Source organism: Elaeis guineensis, chromosome 3 (assembly GCF_000442705.2).
Source record: "Elaeis guineensis isolate ETL-2024a chromosome 3, EG11, whole genome shotgun sequence".
In the NCBI taxonomy this organism is placed as follows: Eukaryota; Viridiplantae; Streptophyta; class Magnoliopsida; order Arecales; family Arecaceae; genus Elaeis; species Elaeis guineensis.
Window position 1 is genome coordinate 104,563,834 of NC_025995.2, and position 10,927 is coordinate 104,574,760.

Sequence of the window (10,927 nt, forward strand, 5' to 3'; positions counted from 1 at the left end):
ACATATATTCCATAGATGGCTATTATATATGCTTAAAAAGGCTGATTAATTATCTTTTATATCTAATTTTATTTAGCATAAATCATATTTAAAAAGTAGAGAATTCTTATAAGATAAGGATCTACCTTTTTAAGATAACAGGGTTCCCAATATGTGTCAGGGTTTATGTCTATTTAAAGGGAGGTCTCTAGGATTTCTTAGTATTGATTTTCATTAAGAAAATATTCCTTCTCTCCATCTCCACGCCTCCTCTCTCTCATATTCTTCCTTTCTATGCTCAAAGGTTGGGTGTTCTCTCTTCCACACGTTTAGAAGAAGTTCTAGTGACTTAGAGATCAAGAATCGAGAAGAAGAAAAAAGCTACAGATCAAGGAGTTGATCTCTCAGTTAAGATCAAAAGAGTTGATCAGAGTCCTCAAGGCCAAGATTCTTCTTGAGAAAAAAAATCTTCCATGAGAAGAAAAGTTCAAGATTGATCCTGGTGGACACCCGTAGAGGCCGAACACGTGTGCAGCTTCATCTTCTATGAATCCGAGATCATCTAAAGCGATGAATTTTTACCCACGCAAAAATAATGAGATATGATCTCATATTTTTTTTAAATTTCAGATTAATTATATGTGCTTTCTTCTGGGCTTGGATAGGTTTAGATCTGGTATCTTACATGTGGGGTTAAAGGATTTAACCCAATTTATTTTTTGCTGCATGTTTTTAAAATTTTAAAATCTACACATGCTGCCTATCCTATTTTCTATCAGTTGCCACCCTATACAGTGACACGCAGTTCACCCGCACCCCGAACTGGCCACGCTCCAATGCCGCGCTTCTTATAAGCCCCACCATCGCATGCTTCGAGCACGTGTACGCTGTTGACGCCATCCCCGGCACCGTCGATGCCATGCTCGCTGTCATCACGATGCTTCCCCGGTGCACCGAGATCATCACACATGCGGCGTGCTTCATCCCAAGGTAACTCCCTACCAAATTAATCCCCACCACCCTTTCGAAGTCGGCCTTCTCGGATTTGCGCATCTGCATGCACAGCAAGCCGGCGATGCTGGCGTTGTTGAACATGATGTCAAGCTTGCCATGGTGGGAGACGGTGGAATCGGCTGCATCTCAGATGTGAGTCTCGTCGGTCGCATCGCAATGGACATAGGAGGCAGCAGAAAAGCCGAGGGATTCCCAACAGCTTTGCCACATCAAAGTATGGGTGCTGGTTTCGAGTCTTCTCCCGACGTAATGACTTTAAAGTAGCATGGGAATCATTTTCCTGTTAATCCATGGTTAGTCATGATCATGCAGTTAATGAGAATCTACCGACATGTTGAGCTCCCATTAAGATTGGTAAAATATAATCCGATCCGTCAACTCGATCCGTATTCGATCTGCCATAAACATATTTGGATTTAAGTTAAACGGGTTCGGATCATAAACGGATTGATCCGTTTAACCCATTTAATAGATGGGTCGGATATGAGTTTTAGATATTAGACCCGTTTAACTCGTTTAATATTTAGATTGGGTTGAGTCAGATAACCCATTTAACATGTTTAATCTGTTTAACCTATTTTTGATCCATTTAATCCGATCTGTTTAACATGTTTAACTCATTTAAGACCCGATTAACCTATTTAAAATCTGTTTAACCTATTTCTGATCCATTTAACTTGATCTGTTTAACCCATTTAACCTAATTTGACCTATTTAATAAACAGATCAAGTCGGGTTACCTGTTTAATAAATAGGTCGAATTTAGGTTTGAATTTTTGACCCGTTTAATAAATAGATCGGATTTGGATTGATCATTTTTTGATACGATTCATTTATGATTCGATCTATTTATGATCGATTCGATCCGTTTGTCACCCCTAGCTTCCATTCTTTTTGCCTATAATCATACGTGGTAGGCTTATTCTACCTAATAATCTCTCTGCTGGAGGGTCTCATTCCCTTTGCCTATAATCATGCGTGGTAGGCTCATTCTACCTAATAATCTCTCCACGTGCAGACTTCCTCGAATTGTTCCCTCCTGGCCATGCGCCTTTTAAAATGCTTTATCAAAGAATAAAATAATGCTAAAAAAAGTTGGGATTACGATGCTACTCCTGTTTGCTTGGAAAAATCATTCTCCTCCTCCTTCCCTAATTGCTGAAGGGACCTACAACGCATTCAAACCTTTTAATGACCGTGCTTTTATCATATCCTATTTCGTGATACTGAGATTCGCACCTCTCGTGCCCATCTTGCTATGTTGGCATATCTTAATTCAAGCGGCAAGCCCGCGGACCATGGATTGAAGGTCCCGGGGTTGGAGAAATCATTTTCTATTTCAATTGCATCACATAACCATACATGCCATCTATTACAATCAATGCATTCAGCGAATAAGCATCTCAGGATTCATCTGGTTCATGAATTTTTTTTTTTCAAAAATAACTTTTCATAAAATTACTATTTAAAAAATTATTTTTTAAAAATAAAATTTTGATATATTTAATTAATCATGATAAAATAATTAATTTTAAAATAATTTATTTTTAATTGAACATTTATTTTTTATAAAAATTATGTAAAATATCTATTATACTTTTAATAGATATAAAACCATATCTTTTTCTCCTAAACTTTATATAAATATAAATATTATATTAATATTAATATAAATATAATATTATAATATAATATTAGAACACGATAATTTATTGTGTTAATATAATAGTAATATATATTAATATTATATTAATATAATATTAAATAAAATATTATATTAATATTAATATAATATTAATATTATATTAGTATAAATATTATAATATAATATTATAATATTATATCATTATTCAGTATTTCATCGTAACCGTCCATTGATATTTTACAAAATCTTAACCATAGATCTTAAAAAGATATTTTAGAAAAAAAATATCATCACTTTTTATTCCATAAAAAATACCAAAACCCACCTTCCCCAATGATTTTCACTTCTCATAAAATATGGAAAGTAACTTTCTATTGGAAAATTTTTTTTTCATTCGTTCTCCTTTTAATACTTCAACCAAACAAGAGGCTCCTTCTCTGCTTTCCAAAAACTGCCTCTTTCCCCTCTACTTTCCATCAACCAAATGTGTCCTCAATGTATACTTGTATAGCTATAAAAATGAGTAGTTGTAGTTGATGGCATATATGGCTATCTATGGCATAGAATACAAGAAATTATTTCTCTTAAAATTGAGGGTTAAATCAATTTCTATCACCTCTTTTAGGTAAATATAATTGGTTGAAAGATTAACTATAAAGAAGAAAGTTTACGTGTTCAGGTTTGTTTGACACTCCCTGTGTTCAAAATTCTACAGCATGATCATAAAATATCTGAAATCAAGCCACATCAATGATCAAATCGTTCAAGCTACCAATACGTGCTGACATCAAGCATTTAGTGCATGATATACAAAAAACATCTTTGTTGGGACAATGTCAATCCATAATAATCCTAGAATATTTCAACTTAAGACTATCAGCAAAATTTTTCTCAAAAGAATAACTCATCTGCCCTTTTTAAGAATTTGTAGAATAGGATCTTTATTTGATGTTTTAATTGGATCGCGAGAAACGAAGAACTTGGACTATCTGAGTATCAATGCTCCTCCAAAAGAACTTGGATACCAGAGTTTAAGAATTAGAATCAGTTTTGGAGAGCCATAGTGTTGCATATTTATGCAAAGGAATTTTACCATCCGTGAGCGCAAGTTTTCCATCTCTTAGGACCAATGGAATTCACAGGCCAGAGATACCAACAAGACCTAATTTTAATTACAAAAAAAAAAGAACTCATGAACATAAATATATTAGGGCTAGATCGGATAAAATCCATTCGAATCTATTTTCTTATTCGAATTTATCCAAATATGGAAAGAAATTTGAGCATTTGACTAATATTCGTATCCATATTTATATCCTTTAAAGAAGAATAGATATAAATATAAATAGACAACTATCTGATCCATATCCGAATATCAGATTCTACTTATAATCCTATTTAATTTTATATAGCACTTATTAACTTTTAAAAGAATTATACAACCATATTAACGTACTATGAACTTGATTTATTATCGATTTAGTAATATTTTTGATTATATGATCATAAAGTTTGATTATCTGATTTATATCAGATATTTATATTTATAATTTTTGATCATATTTATATCAAACTAATATCTATATTCATATTTATTAGATAAAATAAATATGATTATGAATATGCTGGTAGAGAATTCATTTCCGATCCGGTTTCGATCCTATGGGTAGCACATTTTGGGCTCTTTGCGGGATAACCAGCGCAGGCCCATGGCCCAGGACAGAGCCGGTAAGGTGGTAGGGGCTTCTGGAAAGTTGTGGCTGGTAGTCCAGCATTCCAGAGCTATCGACGCGTCCCGCCGAGAAAGAGACGGGTCCCACCTGTGGAGTCTGGAGACTTCAAGGCCTATCCATCCTATATCCATAAATTACCAAGGCCGAGCAAAAGCAGTTGCGCGAAGAAAGCTTTCAAAATCTCGAGCTAATTAACCACTGCCGACGGGCACAATCCAAGCAAAAATGTCGATCATGAGGAGGAGCAACATCTACGACCCCTTCTCCCTCGACGTCTGGGATCCTTTCCAGGGCTTCCTTGCCGAGCCCCGTCCCGGCGTTGTCAGCGAGACCTCCGCCTTCGCCAACGCTCGCATCGACTGGAAGGAGACCCCGGAGGCCCACATCTTCAAAGCCGACCTCCCCGGGGTTAAGAAAGAGGAGGTGAAGGTGGAGGTAGAGGAGGGCAGAATCCTCAAGCTCAGCGGCGAGCGCAGCAAGGAGAAAGAGGAAAAGAACGACAAGTGGCACCGGGTCGAGAGGAGCTGCGGCAAATTCCTGCGGCGGTTCCGGCTGCCGGAGAACGCCAAGGTGGAGCAGGTGAAAGCATGCATGGAGAACGGGGTCTTAACGGTGACCGTGCCCAAAGAGGAGGTGAAGAAGCCGGAGGTGAAATCCATTGAGATCTCTGGCTGAAGTGAGAAAATTAAGCAGGGTCTGAAGCGATGGAGATATATTATCCTGGAATAAGGCCATGGAGATCTCCGGCTGGCATGCTGTTAAGTGTGTGCGCTTCCTGTTTTTGTTTGCTTTGCAAGGGTCGGTCACCGGTGTATAATTAGTGGGTCCATGAAGTAAGCTTGCCTTTTCAATGTAACGGGAATAATCTGTGCTTTCTGAATATTATCCTTGATTTGAAGGCTTTTTCTGATGATTTAATATGAGGACACCGGTCGGAGGCTGTGGATGGACGATTGCTCGAATCCGTTAATCATTTCGTTGTAGGGTTGAAATCGGATGCTCATTTTTGTTCGACAAATACAGTTACGGGTGAAGAAATTTTATATATTCCTTGGATGTTGGAAATGTGGACATAAATCATATAATTAATTTTATGATGATTATAAATTAAATTAATATATAAATATTATATATTTTTTAAAAAATTTAATAAATATTATATAAAATTGAATAGAATTATAAATAAAATTAGATATTTAAATATGGATTAAATAACTGTTTCTCTGTGTTTATGTTTATTTTTTTATTTATCAGTCAGATGTTTCATCTTTAAAATAAAAAAATATTATTTGTATATGTATACGATCGATTGGCCATAATTTTCAGTAGATAGATATCTTATGCTATGGGTGGTTGGACGGATATGACCAATTTTGTGTTGGACCCAGAAAGGATCATGCACGTTTAGGATAGTTTGTCTACATGTAGATGGTGGTCTCTAATAAAATTTATTAATTATGATGTATTAAATTGATTCATATGATAGAATTAAATAAAAAATTAAAATTTTATTTTGTCATAGCAGTTGGTCTCAATCACATTTTCTTTGAAATGGGTTGATTAAATGAAAAAGATGGTCTAATAAATATAGCGCGCGCGCATATATATATATATATATATATATATATATATATATATATATATATATATATATATATATATATATATATATATATATATAAAAGATAGAGAAATTAATATACTTAGAATAAGTTAATTTTCATAATTATGATAAAATAAAATATGAGTAATTTAAGTGATATCTATTTATTATTATTATTATTATATTAAAATATAAAACTATCAAATATTATATATTTTAATATTATATTAATTATTACTTAAAGGTTTATTATGTATTGTGGGAATTGCTATATGAAATAATGTATATTTAGATATATTATATAATTATTAGGAAATTTAATTCAAGTAATATATGAAGCTGGAACATATAAAATAGAAAATTTGGAAAAATAAAAAGCAATAGTATACCTCATTAAATACCAAAATTATAAAGTTTGAAATTACTAAAAATTATAATGCATGAACTAAATATGAAAAAAATATAATAAAAATTAATATAATAAAATTAAATTTTAAAAAATAAGAATGACATAGAAAAAATAAAAATAGAAAAGCAATAATAAATAGTATAAAAAAGTTATAAATCATAATAACAAAAGAAAATAACTAGTTAACTTAAATATTGAAATTGACTTGTACTTTCTTTTTGTGCATTTCTCCATCACATCTAAACAATAAAATCAAAATCATTATTTCCATCTTTGCCTTTCTATCACCCATCTATTTTGATTCCATTCCTTGATTCTTTTTGATTCTTGTGAGCCGAACATACTATCAATCTAACTAAAAATTTTCTCAAAAAAAAAAAAAATGAAAAAAAGAATAAGTTTGATATGTTGCCCCTTAGGTGGAGATTGAAAAAATATGATTAAATAGTAGTACAAATATATTATCATTTGATACCATATTTATATCAAAATATTAATAATAAAGATAATGCTCACAAAATTGGTTGGATAATGTGTAATTTATTCTAGTAGAAAATAATAAAAAAAAGCATCCATATCTTCTTACAATATTTAAAATTTGTATAATTGCAATTGATGCCTATAATTGAAAATTGGTAAATTTTTGGAACAATAATAATAATGACAGTGCTACCTATCATTTAAAAAAAAACCTACTATTGTGCACATGACATGAAGACACGGAGTGCCATAATTCTGGTTGGTTGAAAATATTCATGAAAGTTTTTTTTTTGAGTAAAAAATATTCAAGAAAGTAGGAAGGGTGAAAAGATAGAAGTTAGCTGATAGCCTTTGGGCATCCAATTTCTCCTCTCTCACAATTACATTGCGTCCCTTAACTTGACATTTTCTGGTTTGTAGTTTGAAAAGACAAATTTATTTCTAAGTAATTTAAAATTTTTCTTGACGTATGCTTTTACCAGCTTGTACTTTTTCCCATCCGTAAAGTATTTGCAACCGTGGATGCCAAATTGGCAAATTCTACCTCATTCTACCTCCAATTGAACACGAACGGTTGATGCTAGAAGTTGCTCGACAGGAACCGCCAAATGGCAAATTCCATCTGGGCCAATCATGGACCAGTAGGATGACGTGGTCAAATCCATGAACGACAAACCCGGGGCCAGGGTACGTCACCGGCGATGCCTACGCCGTCCGATGGAACTTTTCCAAGGCCCATGGGCCACAGTCCCAAAGCCGGGCCAGACCCCCGGATTCGCTTGCCAACTAGACTACTAGAGGCTTCCGGAACTCTGGCGTTGCTTCGCGCCCTACGTACTCAGAATATTTCCCTGCGGGAAGGAAGATCAGAAACTGGAAACTTCAAGACCCCTGCACCCCCTCACCTATAAATACTCCAGTTTCCGATCCCGAACACATCATCGAGAAGCAATTCCAACGTCTCCAAGTAAAGAGATCCTTAGCCAAGTTTCTCCAATTCTTCGAATTGCAAGCCCATTCCCATTCGCCAACCAGTAGAGTTGTAATTAAGGAGGATGTCGATTGTTAGGCGGGCCAACACCTTCGACCCCTTCTCCCTCGACGTCTGGGACCCCTTCCACAGCTTTCCCTTCGACACCTTCCTCTCCCTCGCTGAGTCCCGGCCCAGCTTCATCAGCGAGACCTCCGCCTTCGCCAACACCCGCATCGACTGGAAGGAGACCCCCGAGGCCCACATCTTCAAAGCAGACCTCCCCGGGGTTAAGAAAGAGGAGGTGAAGGTGGAGGTGGAGGAGGGCAGGGTCCTCCAGATAAGCGGGGAGCGCAGCAAGGAGAAAGAGGAGAAGAACGACAAGTGGCACCGAGTGGAGAGAAGCAGCGGCAAATTCCTCCGGCGGTTTCGGCTGCCGGAGAATGCCAAGGTGGAGCAGGTGAAGGCATCGATGGAGAACGGCGTGCTGACGGTGACCGTGCCGAAAGAAGAGGAGAAGAAGCCCGAGGTGAAAGCCATCGAAATCTCTGGTTGAATTCGTCCGTGATGCTACAGTCTCTTTCAAGGGAACAACGAATAGGTGCCGCTGTATAAGTGTTTGCATGGGTTTGTGTGTCTTCTTGTGTCTGAACGTTTGTTGAAGAGTATCAGTATCTAATGTAGTCGTGTGCTGCTTTGCAATGAAATAAAAACAGCCTTTGTGAATTTAGCTGGATATTTCTTAATTCTTTCTCTTTTCAAACGAAAACATGATTTTTTTTTTTTTTTTGATCGGTGGCGAGTCCGAGGTGCATCATCGTACCTCAAAATTTTGTTTTGTGATTTAAAACAAGATTTTATTTTATCCATCCTCAAGGTATAATTAATAATAAATTTTCAGGTTTGTGGCTGTACGCTATTGGTCGACCAGACCTAATGTACTAGAAGGAACAGGACAGTTGAAGCAACTTTGACGACGCTTCTCTGTTTTCTCTCTGCTTGCTATGTGTTTCATCATTATGGGTGGTAATTTGTTTTGGTGCATCGGATGTATCTAATCCGATCTAAATGAAGTAAATTTTATTTCATTTGATTAAAATTTAAGATAAATATAAATTTTTTATAAAAAAAAATTAAAATAAATATGAATCAAATATGGATAATAATATATTTCACTTCGAATTTAACTATATACACACATATATACACACACTTAATATCCAACATAAAAGCCTAGGTGTTTAAGCTTTCTATATTCGACCACTCTACTCCGTTAAGCTTTCGTATTCGGCCACCCTAAGCCTCTCATTTGATTAAGAGTCTCAAAGATGAAAAAAAGTAAAAAAAAATTGGAGAAAAGATTCTATCCTAAGCTTTCCTATTCAGCTACTCTAAGCCTCCTATCCAATTGGAACTTTTGAGGATGGAAAAAATAGAGGAAAAGCTAAGAGAAACAATAGAAAAATCAAAAAAAAAAAAAAAATCAAAAAAAAAAAAGAGAGGTAAGACCTTTTCCCACATAGATTGTCATTTTTTTTTCATTTTTTTTTTCATTTCTTTATCTTCTTTCAGAGATTTGCGGGAAGGAGGGCACCTATGGGAGATCGGAGGGGTTTCTTAAATTTCAATGGGATTTTTTGCCTATTCGGCTACTCCAACACTCCTACCCAATTGCGACTCTTGAGGATGAAAAAAAGAAAAAAAATTGAGACAAAACAAAGAGAAAATCAAGAAAAACAAAAGAAAAGTGGCAAAAATTAAAAGGTAAGACCTTTTCTCACATAGATTATTATTTTTTTTTTGCTTTTTTTTATTTCATTCTCTTTTTTTTTGGAGATCTATAGGAAAGGAGAGCACATGTGGGAGATAGGAAAGATTAGAGGGATTTCTTAAGTTCCGATGGGATTCTTTTAGGAGGTGATTTTGTTCTTGAAGTTTTGAGAGCTTAATCTTGGTAGAAGCATGAATATTGTTTATAGGATTTAGAGGTTTTTTAAGATCCGATCCGACCTGATCAGATCCAATCTGGGGTAAAGCAGGTATATCTAATCCGATCCGATTTAATCTCCATTTTTTATTCTATCTGATTTGAGATGGGTACAAGACAGACATGAATATAAATTTTTTTATGATAGAATAGATACAGACATTGATCGATCTGATCCATTGCCATCTCTATAAGTCATCATGTGCTGCAAGTGTTGCTCAAAATAAAATACACTCTTTAGACACAAGGATAAAAGTATTTTGTTTATTTAGTTAAAAGATTTAGAGTTTGAGTCAATGGAAAAGGAATGTTTAATTATATTTGGAATCTTTCATTTCTGTTGGTCCATATAAGAATTTTTTTAAAAAAAAGATGTGGTATCTAAGCCTGCAAATAGGTATGGTCGACTCATGAATTGGTCCAACTTATTTTAAAGCATATATGGGCCAGATTAGGTTTTAAAAGTTGGATCATTCTATTTATCAGACAAGATTTAGATTTACTGATGTGGGAACAATCCGACCCATTTAATTTGTAGATCAATTTTAGATCTTCTACTTTATTATTCGATTTAATCTAAACTTGATATATTGTTAGGATCCGCACTTATTTCAGCCTTTAAATTCTGATTTAAGATTTTTTTGGTTAATGTATTTAATATAAAGATAAGTTAAAAATTATTTTTATATCTTAATTTATTTTGAGAGCATTATTATTTATTGTGGATTTTATTTGACAATATTTTGTTATGTAGTTGTAATAACCTAGAAATTCAATCAAAAATTTAGTCAAAAGATATTATTTAAAAAAAAATTTTAGTCCTGTATAAGTAATCAAAATCTTTTCAATAGATAATCAATGTGAGACTAAATATACGCCCACATCGATCCTTATATACTCTCTTTGTTAAAGTCCTGATATCCTCGCCAAGTCAATGGTCCAAATTCAAATACCATGATCGCTCAGTTTCAATAAATCTGTACTGCAGTATCTTCTATTCTACATAAACTTTAGGGTGGGTCAATTATGATACCATTTATGACAATTTAGGATCTTATTTAAAAAAATTAGTTAGAATGTATTATTTGAATTTTTTGGTTTATATAA

The 10,927-nt window shown here is 34.4% G+C and overlaps 3 protein-coding genes across 3 annotated transcripts; 2 read left to right on the forward strand and 1 right to left on the reverse strand.

Moving 5' to 3' along the window:
• Positions 1 to 744: 744 nt before the first annotated feature.
• On the reverse strand, positions 745 to 1,074 carry LOC105041567 (momilactone A synthase-like). The gene has a single exon (XM_010918512.1). The coding sequence runs from the start codon at positions 1,072 to 1,074 to the stop codon at positions 745 to 747; it is 330 nt and encodes a 109-aa protein (XP_010916814.1).
• Positions 1,075 to 4,515: 3,441 nt separating this feature from the next.
• LOC105041257 (16.9 kDa class I heat shock protein 2) lies at positions 4,516 to 5,289 on the forward strand. The gene has a single exon (XM_010918139.4). The coding sequence runs from the start codon at positions 4,597 to 4,599 to the stop codon at positions 5,044 to 5,046; it is 450 nt and encodes a 149-aa protein (XP_010916441.1). The 5' UTR covers positions 4,516 to 4,596; the 3' UTR covers positions 5,047 to 5,289.
• A 2,484-nt stretch (positions 5,290 to 7,773) lies between these two features.
• Positions 7,774 to 8,571, forward strand: LOC105041256 (18.1 kDa class I heat shock protein). The gene has a single exon (XM_010918138.4). It carries the CDS (start codon positions 7,919 to 7,921, stop codon positions 8,387 to 8,389), a length of 471 nt encoding a protein of 156 aa, XP_010916440.1. The 5' UTR covers positions 7,774 to 7,918; the 3' UTR covers positions 8,390 to 8,571.
• The last annotated feature ends 2,356 nt before the right edge of the window (positions 8,572 to 10,927 follow it).